Source organism: Budorcas taxicolor, chromosome 21, assembly GCF_023091745.1.
Source record: "Budorcas taxicolor isolate Tak-1 chromosome 21, Takin1.1, whole genome shotgun sequence".
NCBI classification, from domain to species: Eukaryota; Metazoa; Chordata; class Mammalia; order Artiodactyla; family Bovidae; genus Budorcas; species Budorcas taxicolor.
Window position 1 is genome coordinate 51,527,624 of NC_068930.1, and position 19,881 is coordinate 51,547,504.

At 34.1% G+C, this 19,881-nt stretch overlaps 1 protein-coding gene across 1 annotated transcript in view; it reads left to right on the top strand.

The window, feature by feature from the left end:
- Positions 1 to 19,881, top strand: part of MIPOL1 (mirror-image polydactyly 1) — a 245,496-nt gene that overhangs the window by 187,483 nt on the left and 38,132 nt on the right. The window contains exon 11 of the mRNA XM_052659936.1: positions 8,879 to 9,109. Coding sequence (XP_052515896.1) covers positions 8,879 to 9,109 — 231 coding nt within the window. The remainder of the gene's footprint in view (positions 1 to 8,878; positions 9,110 to 19,881) is intronic.

A 19,881-nucleotide genomic window follows, 5' to 3' on the forward strand; every position in this document is an offset into this window, starting at 1 on the left:
CTATTCTTCAATATTGAGTTGGCGGTCCTAAATCTTTTGCCTCACCATATAAACTTTAGAATCAGTTTGTCAATATATAAAATAATGTTCTGGTCCTTTGATTGGAATTTCATTGAATCTATAGAACAAGTTAGGAAGAATTGACATGTAATGATATTGAGTCTTTTTAATCATGTACATGGAATATCTCTCCATTTATTTAGGTCTTTGATTTGTTTTATTCCAGTTTTCTTCCTGTTGGATTTATATCTAAATATTTCATTTGAGGGAGTGGTAATATAAGTGGTATTATGTTTTCATTTTAAATTGGAACTGTTCACTGCTGCAAGATAGGCAAGCAATCAACTTTAGATTAACCTTCAATCCTGCAGCCTTATTATATCACTTACTAGTTCCAAGAATTTTGTTGTTTTGTTTCTGTTGAGTCTTTGAGATTTTCTACATAGACAATCATGTCATCTGTGAACAAAGAGAGTTTTATTTCTTCCTTCTTAATCTGTATACATTTTATTTTCTTATCTTATTGCATTAGCTACAACTTCCAGTACTGTGTTGAACAGAAGAGGTAAGAGGAAATGTGTTTGCTTTTGCTGTGATCTCTGGGAGAAAGTATCTAATTTCTTACCATTAAGTATGATGTTAGCTTTAGAGGCTTTTTGGCAGATGTTCTGTATCAAGTTAAGAAATTTCTTCTCCCTCTAGTTAGCTGAAACTTTTTATTATGAATGGATCTTAGATTTTGCCATTGCTTCTTCTGAATTTATTGATATAATCAAATGATTTTTTTCTTAGATTGTTTTATGATAAATGACAATAATCGACTTTTTGATGTTTTATACCTAGAATAAATCTTATGTGTTGGAGTACATAATTCTTTGTGTACTATGTTGGGGTTGATTTACTGATATTTTGCTGAGGATTTTTGCATCTATATACATGAGAGATAATATTCTGTAGGGTTTTTTTTCTCATAATGTCTTAATCTGATTTTGATTTTGGGATAATGGCAGGACTCATAGATTGAGTTTGGAAATATTTCTTCTGTTTCTACTTTCTGGAAGAGATTATGAAGAGCTAATTGTTATCAAAAGAAAAAGAATTGGTATCATTTCTTCCTTAAATGTTTAATTAATTCATCTGGGCCTTGTGCTTTCTTTTTTGGGATATCATTGACTGTTGATTAATTTAATAGATAAAAACTTATTCATACTGTCTATTTCTCCTTGTATGAGTTTTGTTAGTTTGTATCTTACAAGGAATTTGGTCCATTTTCCTAAGTTATTAAATTTGTGGACATTGAGTTGTTCTAATGTTACTTTTAATGTCCCTGGGATCAGTGAGGACCTCTCTTTCATTTTGCTATTAGTAAATTTTATCTTCTCTTTCTTGGTTAACATGGCTAGAGGTTTATTGATTTTATTAATTGTGATAGGCTAAAAATGCCTCTTCTCAAAGATATCCACATTATTTTTTTTCTTTTTTTTTTTCCTTTGGGGTGAAGGGTATTTTTTTTTCTTTTTGAATTAAAGTTTCTGCTTTCATTTTTTTTTTTTTTACTTTACAATATTTATTGGTTTTGCCATGCATCAACATGAATCCACCATGGGTATACAGGTGTTCCCCATCCTGAACCCCCCTCCCACCTCCCAGATATCCACAGTAAATCACTGGAACCTTTAAGTGTTACCTGTTGTGGCAAGGAGACACAAGAAAGTTCCAAACACTTGGGAACTAAACAACAGATTTCTAAATAATCAATAAGTCAAAGGAGAATTGTCAAGGGAAATTAGAATATATATATGTGTGTATATATGTGTATATATATATATGTATACACATACATGTGAAAGTGAATGAAAATCAAACTGCAACATAGCAAAATTTCTGAGACACAGCTAAGGCAATGCTGAGAGGGAAATTTTTAGCACTAAATTCATACCTTAGGGAAATTTGAAATGTATCAAATTAGCAGTCTAAGGTCCTACCTCAAGAATATGGAAAAAGAACATTAAAATAAATACAAACCAAGTAGAAGGAGGAAAATATTAAAAATAAGAACAGAAAGAAGCACATAAGAGCAGAGAGGACACATGACGAATATCAGGAATGATAGGATATCACAATGGACTTTCCAGAGAAAAAAAGAATAAGAGATTACTATGAACAGCTCTACATGCATAGAAATGGAAACTTCAAGTGACAGACCATTTCCTCAGAAAAAACTACTATGTCATTTTTGATACATGCAACAACCTGGATGAATTCCTGGGGAACTATGCTGTGTGAAAAGAGAAAATCCCCAAACCTTTCTATTTGTATAACACTCTTGAAATGACATTATACAAATGGGAAACAGATTAGTAGTTATTAGATTGAAGGAGAGGGTGGAGTGGTAAGGAAGTAGGGAAAAAGGAGGTTTTTGTGGTGAAATAACTGTTTTGTATTTTGTCTGTATCCATGTCAATATCTTGGTGGTGCTATTATGCTATAATTTTACAAAATGTTACTGTTGGGGGGAAGGTGGTTAAGAATATCAGGCATCTTCTGTATTATTTCATGCAACTCCATATGAATTTACAATTATCTCAAAACAAAGAGGTAAATCATTAAATATTCCTCAAAAATGGAATGGAATGGAGTCGGGATGAGGGAACGCAGTAGAGAATGAGGCTTCACACAAACATAAGGACAAAAAGAAGGAAAGTAAAACTGATATGACTCTTCTAGAGCACTAGAGTCCACTTGTTCAAATGGAGCATTTAAGCAACAATGTTCAATAGATTATTTTTGCAAGCCTCTTATAGAAAAGCCGCTGTGCTTGGCCATAGAAGGAAATAAAGAAGAGTAAAAGTATTAAAGTAGAAAAGATAAGACAGGCATAAAGTAGGTATGAAGGATAGTGGAAAATGATGAAGTTGTGTCTCCTTGGCAGGATATGGGAGAATGACTTCCTGATGGTTGTGACAATTCATCTGGGTCTTAAAGTGTAGTGATCAGGCATTCATAGTGGAGGCAACAGTGTGAGCAGTAATTCATAGTGAAAAATGTGAGAGTGTTTTTAAAGAATAGTTTATGTTACCATTTGACTAGAATAAAAATTTTTGATAGCATAGGTAGGATGAAGCCTGAAAAGAAAAGCAGAACAGAGTTCTGGAGCACCTTGAATTGTCAGACTAAACCTTGGGACATCAGCCTAGAATTCTACATCCAGGGAACTTACCCTCCAAAAGTGAAGGAGAAATACTTTCTTAGATAGACAAAAACTGAGGGAGCTTGTCACCAAAACACCTACCTTGCAGAAAATGTTAAAAGAATTTCTTCAGAGTAAAGATACTCACAGTAAGTCAGCAACTCAGTTAGCAACTGACTTACTGTGAGTAAGTCAGTTAATTAATTGATGCAATAAACCGGGAAGTAAAAAAGAGGCTCTGTCTTCTCAGAAAATGTAGTTAGGACAGCATAGCTCATACTTCTGCTTTCCATACTGGCTTTGTCTTTATTTATTTTTATTCAGTAAAACAAGCCAAACCTGCCTGTTTTTTTTTTTTTTATGATTTAATAATGTTATCAGTGAGTGATAAGGTTAGGAAAACTAGGTTACTTCTCCCAGTTCATGAAAAATCTGTAGCAACAGGCAGGTTTTTTTAATCATAGTATTTATAAAATATCTAAGTATTGTATGATATCTTATACAAAATAATTAGATATAAATTATTTCTTTTAAATTATATAATATAAAAAAATTATGTAGTGTATAAATAGCTGGTTTCTGCCAGGTGTTGTGCTAGATATTTTCATATAGATAGATCACCTCATTTTTTTCTCATTTAAACTTAATGAGGTTTTTCTCATTATTTTAGAGTTGAGGATAACAGTCAAAGGGGTACTGTATTTTTCAGACAGAGTGAACAGCAAGACTGAAATTTGAATCTCCTTCTTCAAAATCCAAATCCAATCTCTTTCTGTTTACCAGATTTGACATTCTTGACGTATTAGATTGGATAATTCTTTGTCCTGGGGATCTGTCCTCTGCAATGTAATATGTTTAGCAACATCTCTGGCCTCTGCTCACTAAATGCTGGTAAAAGTGTTTTTAAAGGCTCACTTCCTAAAGAAACATTCACTAAGAATTTCAAAACTGGAAGAGTTAATTTAATTTTTTATGTTACTTCGTTATCTTCATAATAAATACGGTTGGTTACCATCCTGTGTTAATGCCCTGTAAGCCACACTCTTTCCGGGGGTGATTAACAGCTTTTCTGTTGTTGTTTTATCATTTATTCTTACTGCAACTTAAAATATTTTCCTGTACAATGTCATTTAAGTGCCATTAAATTGCAGTGCTGCTGCATGGGAAAAGATACATCTGAAAAGCAATGCATCTCAATCAACTTGGAACAGAGGTTAAATGTGATATGACTCTGAAGAAAACTAAACAGTGTGACCCTCTTGTCAATTTAGGGAAGAACTTTCTGAAGAAAAGTGTTAGTGCAGGCTTTCCTCATGACTCAGATGGTAAAGAATCTACCTGCAATGCAGGAGACTCAGGTTCCATCCCTGGGTCTGGAAGATCCCCTGGAGAAGCTAATGGCTATCCAATCCAGTATTCTTGCCTGGAAAACTCCATGGACAGAGGAGCCTGGTGGGATACAGTCCATGGGGCCACGGAAAAAATCACCAAAACAAAAATTTACTTCAGTGGTTATAGATTTATACACACTAGGAATATATCCACTCTACTTCACCTTTATTCCTCTAAGAAAATTTCCCTAAATTATAAGCATTCTGATTTATTGAAGTTTATGAATATATTCTTCCCATAAAATAGAACTTCCCTATGTAAGTTAATATGTTGGAATTAGAAAGTAAATCACATGATGATACTGAAAAAAACTGCAAAGTATTGTAAGTTCTAAGGAAAAGAGGTTCTATGAGGGAGCATATAAATTTAAATTAAGAGACATAAAAGTTTTATCTGAGAAAGCAGTACTTAGGCTGAGACCTAGGGGTTTAGTCACATAGAAGCGTGGAGAGAAAGGCATTCCAAACAAATGCTTCAAGCAGGAAAAGCTTGCTGTACCTGAGAAATGGAATGTCTGCTAAAAGGTGGCACGTAGAGAGACCAGATGACAGAAGGCTTTGTAGCCCATGGCAAGTAGGGGAGGATTCCAGCCCAAGTAAAAGGCTGTGGTGGGTGTTCAGATCCTGGCTCTGCTAGGGGTGAGATTAATTATATTACTTATGTCTTTGCTTCAGTTTTTTATTAGTAAAAAAGTAATATTAATAGGACTTTCAAAGTTGTTGTGAGGTTATTTAAAATATGTAGTTCGTTATTATCGTCAGAGATTTATTCTGAATTCAGTGAGGAACTATTATAGGATTTTGAATGACATTATCTAATTCATCTTTTTATGAGATCACTCCAGCTACTACTTCAGTCTGAGAAAGACTTGATGGGGATTTAAAGGTTTCCAAAACACACGGAATGATGAGTAGCTTTTTGAGCTTGAGAATAAAGGGTCCCAGTCACAAGTCCATCTGAGAGGAAAATTAAAATCAGGTAGTATAAACTTACTCCCCAAAAGGAAAATATTAAATGATAGAAGACTAATAAATGATGAATGATGAGGGAGTTAAATTAGGATAACATTGATTTTAATAATGGTATAATTTTTAAAACTGAGTCATTGATTCTTAATAGTTAATTGTTTATAATATACTAGATAGTGTTTTAGGTATCATAAACGAGTGCAGAATTCCCAAAAAAAAGCTGACTGACTTTAAATTTTAAATGATGAGCATATATGTAAGATTAAAATACAAAGGAACAGGATAGGCTAAGATTTTTTTAAAATAGGACGCAAGAAAGCACTGCCATAAATGGAATAATAATAAACTGGATTTCATTAGCATTAAGAACTTGTATTCATCAAAAGACAACATTAAGAGAATGAAATATCACTGTACCCCTATTAAAATGGCCACAGTTTAAAGGACTGGCAATCCCACTCTAAGGTTGCGCATAGAGCAACTGGAACTCCCTTGTGATGGGAGTGTACATTGGTGTGACCACTTTGGGAAACTTTGCAGTATCTGCTAAATCTGGACATACATATACCCTAAGGAGAAATTCTGTTCCAGGTATGAGTGCTTATGTCACTTATATCTCAGTAAACCTGGAAACAAAACCAAACAAAAAAGAAGCAAGTGCGTAGGTCCATCGAAAGATGCATACGAGAATTTATTCATGGCAGCAACCGTGGAATGGTGAAATAAGTTACTGTGTATTTATGTAACAGAATACTTAATAGAAAAAAAGGTGGGGGGAGAACTACATGCAACAGCAAGATGAATCTCATAAGCTTTATGTTAGGTAAAATAAGTCAAACAAAAAGTTCAAAAAGCAATATTAATCTTGATAGAGGTTGAATTAGTGATTACCTTTGGGAAGGGGATCAACTGTAAGGACTGGAGTCTTCTGTATTTGTTCTGTATTTTGTTCTTTCAGTTCAGTTCAGTTCAGTCACTCAGTCGTGTCCGACTCTGCAACCCCATGAATCGCAGCACGCCAGGCCTCCCTGTCCATCACCAACTCCCGGAGTTCACTCAGACTCACATCCATTGGAGTCAGTGATGCCATCCAGCCATCTCATCCTCTGCCGTCCCCTTCTCCTTCTGCCCCCAGTCCCTCCCAGCATCAGAGTCTTTTCCAATCAGTCAACTCTTCGCATGAGGTGGCCAAAGTACTGGAGTTTCAGCTTTAGCATCATTCCTTCCAGAGAAATCCCAGGGTTGATCTCCTTCAGAATGGACTGGTTGGATCTCCTTGCAGTCCAAGGGACTCTCAAGAGTCTTCTCCAACACCACAGTTCAAAAGCATCAATCCTTCGGCACTCAGCCTTCTTCACAGTCCAACTCTCACATCCATACATGACCACTGGAAAAACCATAGCCTTGACTAGGCAGACCTTAGTCGGCAAAGTAATGTCTCTGCTTTTGAATATGCTATCTAGGTTGCTCATAACTTTTCTTCCAAGTTGTAAGTGTCTTTTAATTTCATGGCTGCAGTCACCATCTGCAGTGATTTTGGAGCCCCCCAAAATAAAGTCTGACACTGTTTCTACTGTTTCCCCATCTATTTCCCATGAAGTGATGGGACCGGATGCCATGATGTTCGTTTTCTGAATGTTGAGCTTTAAGCCACGTTCTTCACTCTCCTCTTTTACTTTCATCAAGAGGCTTTTTAGTTCCTCTTCACTTTACATTTTGTCAAAGCTGAATATTTTAGATTTGTGCACATTATATTATTTAAAATGTAATTGACATTTAAAGGAAAGAACATAGACTTTTTAGAGGTTTTCTTTTGTTTTTAGTTTCTTTCTTGGGTCTTTCAAGTAAACAAAAAGAGTGGATTGAAAGAAATTGGAAGTTGAAAGAATGTAGAAGGTATGAGAGGACAGAGAAAGAATAGGAAAATGAGCAAGAGACAGAAGTCTTTAAGTATATAGATTGGTAGAAAGAAGAATGAAAAAAGAGTTAGAAACATAAATAAGGAGGTGAAAAAGCACAAAGGAAAATACTTTCTTTGCACTCCGCCAATCTGGCACCATACCCCATTTTTATTTCATACACAGTAATCAGTCACTTGACCACAGTGTAGCAGCATTCTCTCTTCCAGATTAAGTTGAATTCTGGAATGATTTCTTTTAGTGTGCTAACGGTCCCTGCCTCAGGTCCATCTTATTTCCTTGTGACACCATCTCCAAAGTGAACACCTTGGAGAGTTGTATAGGTTGCTAAAGCAAGAAGAAATTTATAATTACTTTAGTTTGAAAAGTTTTAGATTAAGTACTAGGCTAGATATTTGGCCAGAGTTAAAGTTCCCTGACAAGCTTTCTGCAGCTTTAAGGATTAGATTACTTTCTTTCAACATTATCAATCTGTATTATATAGTTGGGTTGTTTTACTTCGAGTCTCCCATCGACATTTCTTTTGTATGCATATACTGAAATGATTTTATTTAATTAAAAAAGAACATCTCCTGTGTGGATTTTAAATTTCCCCTTATTAAATATTTATATTTTCAAAATGTCTTTATTTAATTGAGTGAGGTGCTTGGTGCCATTTCAGAATAACCTCAGGTGGTAGGTGTAATGACATATCAAAGATTTGACCTTTAGCATTTTAGGATTCTATTTGTCTGCATTTTCTTCTGCATTCATTTGGTCTTAATTTATATGCTGTTTCTCTGTATGACTTAATGAGTGGGTGTATTTGGAGTAAGATTCATTAACAAAAAGAAAATATATCTGAATACAAATTATTTCTGTGCGGTCTGACTAGTAATTTTAACCTCATTCATATCTCAACTGTGACAAGTAGAAAATGCTGTGTATAAGGCTTCTCAGTATTTGTACAAACCTCATTCGTTCTCATTAAGTGTTCAGCTGAATTAGACCCTGGATCTACTAAACTGATGCCCATTCTCTTACTTCTCACTTCTTTGCAGTCAGCTTATTACATTCTTTTATTTACCTAGAGATACTTTATTTTCCAATTCTTTGCTATTCCTTTTAAAGAAAATTGAATGTAATATTTACACTGATATAATTAAATTAACATCTTACAGCATCTTTTTGTATGCTTTGGTAGCAAAGATAATCATTTGTCTGGGTAGCTTTCAGCTTAGAAGCAGAGAAATGGATAATTATCAAGTATAATATTGTGATATAAAAATTACTTTCATTTATCCATTTAAGTATGCCTTTATTGATTTTTAGAAATGGATCTTTCTAACTGGAGATTTTTGTTTAATAGATTATTGGTTTGTAAGCCTACATATTTATGTTTAAATTTTTTTATTTTTATGTTTTCTCAGTTTACACAAATCTTTATCCCAAGAAGAAAATTTGAAGGATCAGTTTAATCTTACACTTAGTACCTATGAAGAAGCTTTAAAAAATAGAGAGAACATTGTTTCCATCACTCAACAACAAAATGAGGAACTGGCTACCCAACTGCAGCAAGCTCTGACAGATCGAGCAAACATGGAATTAGAGCTTCAGCGTGCTGTAGAGGCCTCCCGAACGGCCAATGATAAAATTCAGAAGTAAGTAAAATGATCTTGTATTATTTCAAAAGTATGAAACAAAACAAGGCAAAAGCACTTTGTTTTGGCAACTAAGGAATATGTTATTCATGTTATTAATAGTTTCAGACAAAAGTGGATTGAGCCAAATGAACTTTTTTAGACTACCTGTCATATTTAAATTTGGGCTCAAAAAGTCATTTACTTGGGAATCGTGGTTACTGTTTAGGGCAAACAACTTTTATTTTTGTTTGTTTTTAACTTTCTATAACTTAGTAATTGATCTTCATGAGTTCATGGAGGCCATACGATAAAAGTCATTTCATAGGTAATACATGAAGTTATTAGCAAAGGGAAGAGACGGGCAAGTTACCAACTTTATTCATTTAGCATCAAAGTAATCCTGCCTGAGCTGAAATCTGTGATCTTGCAGTTTGAGACCTCTAGGTACATAGAATCCAGTACAGTGAAATTCATTTTCTTGTGTTGTTCCTCTGAAGAATTCAATACAGCTTTCACAGTGCATGATATTTATTTTAAATAATCTTTGCATTTTTATTCAGATTTAAATAAAGCTGCATAATCAGTCAGTCTTTAATGATAGCTAGCAAAATGATAACAAATAACTTATCAGATAATGAAGTCGCTTGTTAATTGATGAGACTTGAACACTGTAGCAGAATTTGCTAAGGCAGCTTTAATGTAATAGAACTTTGTCATTTTAACAGAGCCTTTTTTGATGTATTGCTAACAGCATTGCATCATTTACATACCTAATCGCATTCAATTCTAAGACACTAAATTGTAAGACAAAGAGTTCTAAAACATACCCTTTTCCTTAGCAATTTTTTTTCATTTTTACAGTATGAAGTGTAAGTGCTAACTTCAAGATTTCTTACTTCTTACTACTTCTTATTTGAAAATAGGTCTCAAACATTTCCCTCACACTCCTGAAATTATATCTTATATCTTGATTCATAGCCTAAGGTCAAGTACATATGTAGTCAAGACTTTTTTAAAACAGATTAGGAATTTTGCATATTAATCTTTAAATCAATGTCTTCTACCTTGAAACTTATGATTTATGATATTATATTTTTATAGGTTTAAAGATTAAGTTTATATTTGACCAGCAACTGTCTATAATTATTCACAATGAAATATTAACGTTCTAAGAACACCAAGATAGATATTTAGGTCTATCTCATTTCATTGTCAATTACAAATCAGTAACTTTTGACAGTCAAGATCTATTTTGGATCAACTTGCTTAAAAGCTACAAGTACTTCAAAATTTCACAGTTTTCTTTACATGTAATCCTTTAATTTCTTTATATAACTAAAATTCCCTAAAATTGTGTTTCCCAAAGAGCATTAGATTGCTGAAATATTTGGAAATGTTGTCAGCTTTCATTTTTAAATCTCATCAGCTATCTTATTATTTTGTAAAAGAAATAACTTTGTACCCCAAGAAGTAGAAACAACATTTTCTCTTGTAATGCTTAACCTTTTGAAAAACTAGTGATATTGCCCTTATTTTTCACATTTTACAACAGTCAAATCAAGACTTGGAAATGGCACCAACCATGGACAGGATTTAAGTGCAATAATTATGTCAGTTACCAGAGTTAAATGTTTAATTTTAATTTAAATGTTAAATCTTTTATTCTGATTTCTAGCAATCAGACCTAGAGGAAGTATTATCAGGCTTTCCTTTTCATATTTTATACACTATCTTTCATCTCTAGTTACTCTCAAGTGTGCAGTGTATCTTCATTACAGTTATGGTGAGCATCAGCCTATTTTATTGGATATAAGATGATAACCTTCCAGGAAGCCAACTTGTAAGATTTTATTAGATGGTATTAGTATCCTCTATATAATCCAAATTACTATTACTAGCAATTATTACTAGCACTTATTTTTGAAGGTCCTTTGTAAATACATCAGCATTCCAGGCAATAATTAAAATTTAAACTAAAAATGTTCACATTTTGCCTTTCCCTTCATAACTAAATTTCTTAAATGGCTGATCTGTATTCACTCTAATTTTTCGATTCCCATTAGCTCATCTACTACTCAATGCACTATGGTTAGCTCTTATACTAAAATTGTTCTTCTTAAGATCACCAGTAATTTCCTAAATATTAAATTCAGCGGCCCATTCCTAACTATACTTTATTATAAAACTAGTATATGATCATGGCAAAATAAGTAAAAATGCTCATACGTCTTCAACATGTTAATTTAAAATCTCAGGCTCTGGATTCGGAATGTATGGTATATGAACTAGGACATTTCATTTTAAAACATTGTGCTGATGTGTACAATAAAATGTGGACAGTAATACTCCTGCCTCATCATGTAAGAATTAGAGGAGATAATACACGTGATGCTTTTAGAAGAATGTGCATTGCATAGTTCCTCCTCTTGCCATTTCACTCACACTGCACTGTCTCATTCTTCAGAAGGGCACTACCTTTTCAAGGCTAAATGCCTTTATGCCTTTATATATGTTGGCCTCTCTCCTTGGAGCCTTTGGCCCTTTTCCTTCATGAGAATTGTATTCATCCTATGAGACTCACTGCAGTGTAGAAGACAGTCAAGATGTGTAGTCAAATCAGACAGACCTGTGTTTGAGTCCCTGCTTTCCTACCTATTTCCTGTCAGATTTGGGGCAGATTACTTAACCCTTGAAGCGAAATTTTTTCAGTGAAAGAATTTGGACAGTTACACTGACTTCACAGGGAGACTTTATGTGAAGAATAAACCGGATGGTATGTAAAGATGCCTAGTTTGTAATAGTTACTATAGCATTCTGCAAATTACATCATTAGTATCACATTTATCAAACCCATAGGAGTAGTTCAACTGCCTTTTCTCTACCAAGTCTTCTCCAGCATCCTAGAAAGTTAAATCACAGTCTTCTGTGTCATAGATTTTTTTGGTGAAAAATTACTCCTCTGAAAATAAACCCTTCCCATTCTGTATTTCCTATCTCTATCATAGTCCTCAAAAGTTTCAGCCCTTTCCTTCTTCCCTCACTCTTTCTTGTCATTCACGTTCACTTTGCCATCAGTCTCTGTTGTCTGCTGGCTAAGTATCTGCTGATTCCCACCACTCTTCCCTTGTTAATTTCATTAATGCAGGCCTTTATCATCCCTCATGGCTGTTGAAATAATTATTCCTCCGGACTATTGAAATAATCTTAGAACTAGTTTACCTGCCTGTAGCTCTCTCAAAATTTGTCTTCCTTACCGCCACCAGAGTTAATTTTTCTAAAACACAGATCAGGTTATATTATTTCCCTATTTTAAATCTTTCAGGGACTCTTCAACCCCTGCAAGTTAAAGTTTAAACAACTTAGCATGTTGTTTAGCTTAGCTTAGCTTAGCATGCTGCTGCTGCTGCTAAGTTGCTCCAGTCGTGTCCGACTCTGTGTGACATAGACGGCAGCCCACCAGGCTCCGCCAACGCTGGGATTCTCCAGACAAGAACACTGGAGTGTGTTGCCATTTCCTTCTCCAATGCATGACAGTGAAAAGTGAAAGTGAAGTTACTCAGTTGTGTCCGACTCTTCGCGACCCCATGGACTGCAGCCCACCAGGTTCCTCCATCCATGGGATTTTCCAGGCAAGAGTACTGGAGTGGGGTGCTGGAGGCCTATTAATGGGCTTCTCCCATTGTTTTAGTATCATCTTCCCCCATGATGCCCTACCATAGTATCTCTGCTCATGCCATTTCACCTTCTTAGAAAATATTCCTCCCTTTTAGTGCCTTGCCAGATTTTTGTTATTCCTTGAATTCTTATCTAAATGTTACCCCATGATGGTTCTTTATATTTCCATTCTTTAATGCTTTCGTAATACTCAGTCCATACCCTTATTAGAAGTCTTAATCAACTAGGTGTTAAAATTGCTTTGTATATCTGTATCCTATCTACTCTGATCCATGCAAAATTAGTTATCGTGGAGCTTTTCCAAGCCATAGATGGTGTTCTGTTCATCTTTGTATCCCCATTGCCTCCAAATACTTGGCACAGATGCCCACTGTTAAGTGCGTTCTCTATAAATGCTTATGAACATATAGACTAGAACAATTTAGTAGCTTGATATAATGACAGAAAGGGGTTTCCCTGGTGGCAAAGTGGTAAAGAATCCACCTGCCAATGCAGGAGACACAGAGACAGGGATTTGATCCCTGGATCAGGAAGATCTCCTGGAGGAAGAAATGGAAACCACTCTAGTATTCCTATCTGGAGAATCCCATGGACAGAGGCACCTGGCAGGCTACAGTCCATGGGTTGCAAAAGAGTCAGACACAACTGAGTGATTGAGCACACACACTTGCTAGTGATCAGCTTGTTCTAACCACAAACTTCCATCAAGTTTAATTACATTTAAAAGACCTGAAATCTTCAGTAAATAGGACAGAGAGACCATAAACTATTTCTAATAATTGTATTTTAAATTTATATTTTATTTCTTTGATTAAATATTTTTCTTAAATTTTTTAACCTATAGGAGTATATTTGGAAAGGAAAGTTGTACAGAATTACTATCCATAAAGTAGCCAATATTTATAGGCAGATAGTCACTTATAGGGTAAAATGTGGTGAATGCCAGACTTCACAAACCAAAAATAACTTCTTGGCCTAGGTATCTGGGTGATACCTAAAATTTCACCAATGGAAATCCATTCCTTTGCCTTCAACATTACTCTCTTTAGGTAGGTCTCTTTTAAAAATGTATGTGTTTGTAGAAGAAGAGCACATAGTGATTTGCCTTTTAGGGTTTTGTTTTGTTTTGTTTTTGCCAATCCTGGATGGAGAGATTTACGTGGAAGCTAAAAAACAGGTTAAGAACATGAGAACTTTGTTATAACAAACTTCTCTTGATAGTTTTGCCTAGACCATCCATAGTCCTCATTTATTAAAAAGAAAACTGATGCACAGTCCACTAAATGATGTTTTTATCACATGAGATTATAAAATCTGATTCTTTGTGCTGTATTTTTCTATCTGTCTTTCCATGTACAGATATGCTTCTTCTGGCCTAGAGCAAAAGTTCCCAAAGGGATTTTTTAATATATTTTACTGTAATTAACTTCTTTAAGCTACACAGTTACCTAAAAGTATTTACAGCCAGACTGATGTGGTTAGAAGACCTCTCAAAGATCTAGGTTTTAAAATGAAATAACTTTCATCACATACCATCTTTACTGTGGGCCGAATTTTCACTGATGTTATTTATTTCCTCATAAACTATAACTATATAATGAATAGGTTGGACTAAAATTGTAAACTTTTAATATATCTTCAAGAAGAAAAATATTTAGAATTTTCTTTCTGTACTTTGAAAAAAATCAGTTACTTATTTGTAGGCATTCTATTTTTTAATTGCATAATTAAAATTTGAAAGATCAGCATAAAACATTTCCTTCTGAAATATAAGGCATCCTGTGGCTTTTGAGTGCTATTTTAAAAAAAAAAGAAAAGAGCATGTAAAGCTAATAAAAGTCTTTCCTGCCGTTGGCCAAATACTGATTTCTATGAAGAAGTTGAGGTTACAAAGGAGTTGTGAATTCTCAGCCTGGTTTCCCTGCTGATGAGTGAGAGCAGTCTGTAGTTCACGTCGAGGTATCGGGGGAGTCTCCACAGTGTCACACAACGGTTCTTAGCGGAGAGCAAACATACTTTTCACAAACTTAGCTGCTTAATCTGTTTGCAGGTTGAATTATAAAACAGGGTAGATGACTCTGGGCGCTGGGAAGGGGAACAGAGCATTTCCAGTTTCTTGACTTTTTTTTTTCTATTATTTAAAAAAAAACTACAGTTTTCATCAAAAGACTTCACTAAACTTTGTAGTTTTGTTGCTAGTTCCAGAATCTGATATTAACTATAATGATAAATGATTCTGCTCAAATAGTCTTACATAGTTTAATGTGAAAAGCATCAATGAATTTTTTTACATAGTTGCATTAATATTGTGTTTTCATTAAAATTATTCTACTTCTTGCCCACTTTATCTTGCTATTTTCCCTGTAAATTCTTGGTTGGACTACAAGTTGCAAAGCAATACTAGATGTACTGTGAATGCTTTGTAAATATGATATTTGTTAATTGAATCAAAGAGTACATTTCATAAATTCTCAACTCAGCATAAGGTTTAAATCAAGATTTAATAAAATGTTGAGAGTTTACTTGGATTTATTAGTATTATTAGTAAATGAGGATTTAAAACTTTTCTGGAAATGTCTTCACAATCTTTTTTGTATTTGAGATTTTAAAAGCTCTGTGAAGTATGATATATACGTCAGCAAATAATCAGACAAATAGTTAATTTATTTGTGATAGTTTATGTACAACTGAACACCCCCATCAGCTTTGGACAGCACCTTCTGAATCTAGAAGTAATTAGATATAGCTTTTATATGTCATTTATATACGGAAAATGGATTCAGATGCCTCCTAAACAATCATCTCAAAATATACACAATCTAACATGCTTAATTTTTATTCTTGAACACATGGTATGCTTTTTAAGAATTTAATGTTCTGGGTTTTTTAATCATAACACATGTTTTTAAATTAAATACCTATTTAACTTATGAAATACATCTTGTACTCTATCAAACAAGTATGTATTTTATAAAAACTTTAATTCCACTATATATTTTTATAGTGGATCACCTCTCTTACACACTGAGTACGTAAAGTAGCTTTCCTTCGAGCTACTTTTATTATATACAGAAATACCTACCATGTTTGATAGGTGATATAATTATATTCATTTCTTTATAAAAACTAGAGAATTGAGGTTTATACCTTGATCTTCAAGGACTGTCTCACTTTGACATGAAAAAGAAACATAGTTTTAATTGTCTAGCTCATTTCTTTCTACCAGGGAAGGATTAATCTGTGATTATTAAAATTGAGAAATTCCAATGAAGTGTAAAGTAAAAGATCCAGGCTAAAGAGGAAGAGGGATTCTCTAAACCTAAGTATCTACCCTGTCCCTGTTGAGTTCCCTTTTATGGTTAATTTTATGGCATGAATCATAAACAGCCTGAAAGTAGGGCCTAAAAAGTTAAATCACAACATGAGTTCTTACATTTGATTGGCTTCTTCATTTCAGAGTCTGTCTTCTCTAGGTGATCTAGAGTTGGACTAGTATTCATCTCAGCCTACTAAGGTAGATAAAACATGCTTCAGATGATCATGAGAGGAATGAGAGAAAAAGAATAGAAGTGTTGAATAAGAGACTCATATAGTTTCTGTTTAAAACTAAATAAAATGGAGCAATTTTTATTGTTTTTTATTAATCCCAGTGTTACAGTAATTGAAATCAAAGATAAGAGTTCCTATTATTTTAGGGAAATTATTTATTGGTGTTCAGTCACTAAGTCGTGTCTGACTCTTTACGACCCCATGCACTGCAGTACGCCAGGCTCCTCTCTCTTCCACTATCCCCCAGAGTTTGCTCAAATTCATGTCCATTGAGTCAGTGATGCATCTAACCATCTCATCCTCTGCTGCCCTCTTCTTTTGCCTTCAGGGTCTTTTCTTCAGGTCTTTTCTTCAGCATCAGGGTCTTTTCCAGTCAGTTGGCTCTGCATCAGATGGCCAAAGTATTGGAGCTTCAGCTCCAGCATTAGTCCTTCCAGTGAATATTCAGGGTTGATTTCCTTTAGGATTGACTGGTTAAATCTCCTTGCTGTCCAAGGGCCTCCCAAAAGTCTTCTCCAGCTCCACAATTCGAAAGCATCAGTTCTTTGGTGCTCAGCCTTCTTTTTGGTCCAACTCATGTCTTTACATGACTACTGGAAAAACCATAGCTTTGACTATATGGACCTTTATTAGGGAAATTATAGAAAGCACTTAATGATGATCAAGTACACTTTAACTGAAACTTGACAAGCTGAAAAAAGTACAAGAGTTCTTACACTGCTGTGATGTCCTATTGTGATTTTCATGCATATACATGAAATGTAAATTCCTTAAGAGTGGTCTTATGCTCTAATCAGTACCATTTTCCTAGGTTCTATTCTTAGCTCCAGTTAAAAGCCTTCTTAATTGTTTAACCCTTGACCCCAGGGTACTTCATAAAGATAGGAGAACTCATCTATCTTACCTGAGAATAGTTTTAGAATTGATAAAAATAGATACATAAAGTGATTTGAACTTCCTAGGAAAGGTACTTAATATCACCAACCACTGAATATTTTAGCGTACTTCTTATGTAGTCAAGGAAAAAAAGGAAGCTGTTGTAGAAATTAGATTTTTTAAAGTTTTCATCGTTCCTGCCTGGATGTTGCTCGACCTCATTATACTTGATAACTCATTCGGAAATCCCTCTTTTGCTTTCTCTATTCTTAAAAGCACAGATGAATGGATATAATGTATCTGTCTATTGATGCAGAGAATGTTAACATGCTTGCATAAATCAAGGTCTAATTTTTTTTTAAATATATTGTCAGTGTATTCATCTAAAGTCTGATGTATACTTCTTTACTAGGTATAGGTTTTATTCCCAAAATATAATTGAAAAATTCTAAATTGAACCCAAGAACAACTAGAAATACAAATTTTACTTGGATTGTAAGATTCCATGTTTGATTCTTTCTTCTCATTATTCCATGTTTGTCTATATCCCCCACTAAAGGATTTTTCCCAAGTGCACATTTGGCCCTCTATAAATGAAAGAATATTGTTTCTTTCAGGGTAACTCTGTCTGATAGTGAAATCATAAACACAGTCCTCACATAAACTTCATTCTTCATCATTTACATTTACAGAGAAAAGAATGCATTCTGTAGCAATATAGTATATAATAGCAGCTGAAATCCTCCGTCTTTCTTTCTTATATTGTTTTGTTAATATATTCCTGAGCAACTCAACAAATATCATTTTTTTCTTCAGCTCTTAACCTAAGTATAAAGAAAAGAATAATTTTGCTACTATAGATTACTTCATTAGGTGTTCCTATGGAAAGACTAACTGGAAGTGAAAATTTTATATAGTAAATAGTATTTTGGAACCTATTAGTGAACTTAACTATTTTAATTTTTTAAATTACTTTGACATGTATAGCATTCAAACTAATAGTTCTTGGAACAGCATCATCATTTGACTTTTTCCTTCACATGCAATAGTATCCAAAAGCATAATGAAAGTGTGTCTTCTTTCGTGTTATACCATTTGACAAGCCACATAATGGTAAAAATAACATAAACATGCTCAAAATCTTGAAATGTCACCTTCTTTAGTTTAAACTAATCTGCCTTCTGAGCTATGTGTATTTCACATCAGTGTTCCAAGAAGTTCTCCACTACTGACTGGAGGGCCTAATCTTTCTCAGAATGATGGGAGTAGCTCAGTTCAAGAACAAGAATGAATCTCTGTATAATCACGCTACAATGTGAGGTGACCCTAAGACTGAGAACTGCCCAGATACACATATGGGTTTTAAGAAGACTTTCTGATGCTCTTTTTGACACAGCTGTGAGAAGAATGTGGCTAAGGCCCAGTAGTCATTCTTGAGTAGAGCTGGCAAAGGAAACCATGAGGAGAAGAGAATTTAACACATGGGTGTAAGAGAGTACGGCTTCATTGATGTGATCTGAGGGGAATGCCTAATGACTGGAAGAATCAAACTTGGCAATGAAAACACAAAGCTCTTTTCATCAATTCAAACACAGACTCTAAAGCTGCAGATGGTCACCTCCAGCCTTGTCTATTCAGTGTGAGGTTTTATAAAATGGCACTTTGGTGAATACTAATAGATCAAAACAAAGATTTAATAACGTAAAGATGTGGTGTTCATTTTTAAATGAATATACAGGTCAGCGTCTCAGAAAAGGATAAAAAGAATACCTTTTATATGTGGGTCTAAAGTCTTTTTGTTATTTTTCAACTTCAAAAATAAATGACATTTATCTTCAAAACTAAATGACAAATGTACAGATTGTGCGTTATGGAAAACAGTTTACATTATGAAACAGACCAAAATCCGAGTTTATATTTGCACATTGATTTTACTGCTTTCGTTTGAGGGCTCTCAATTCATAACATTTGTTAATGACATCCTTTCATATTTTCTTGAAACTCACTTGATAGGGCAAATCTGTGTTGCCATTCTCAAGGATTAATCAGTCTAATTAATTTAGGCCAAAATATTTTACAGTCGGAATAGAACTTTTTGATTACCTTTTTAGAAAATGCAAAGAGGCATTGTTTAGTACAAAGGAGCCTTTGAACTTTAATGCATTCTTGAAAGGTACTTTGCATTTGATTTTGTAAGATTTTAGAAGTTCATAATTGTATATATAGTCAAGATGTAGTCCACTATACTCACCTGTTACTAATGCTTACAACTGAATCTTACTGTAAATTAAAATATGGTGTATTTTTCCAGAACAAATTTAATTATTAGACTTGTCTAGCACTTTACAGTTTACAAAAGTCTTGAGCTAAACCCAAACAAGTAAGCTTTATTTTCTAAAATATGCTTAAAAGATGAACATGACTAATTAATAGCCTTCATATTTCTATTATATGTGAAGTAAATATAATGAATAAGTCTGTGTTCTTAATACTTTTATCTAATAAGTGACACTAACATATAATAAAATAATAGAATTGAAAGTTAAGAGGAAGGCAACCAAGTATTTAGTAGAAATACCAGTAAACTAAAGGCCCTTGACTGTCATTAACTGGGTACATATAAGTTAATTAGATTGTGTTTCTTCTCGGTTTCCTCATCTGGAAGATGGAGCTGATAGACTTGCTGTAAC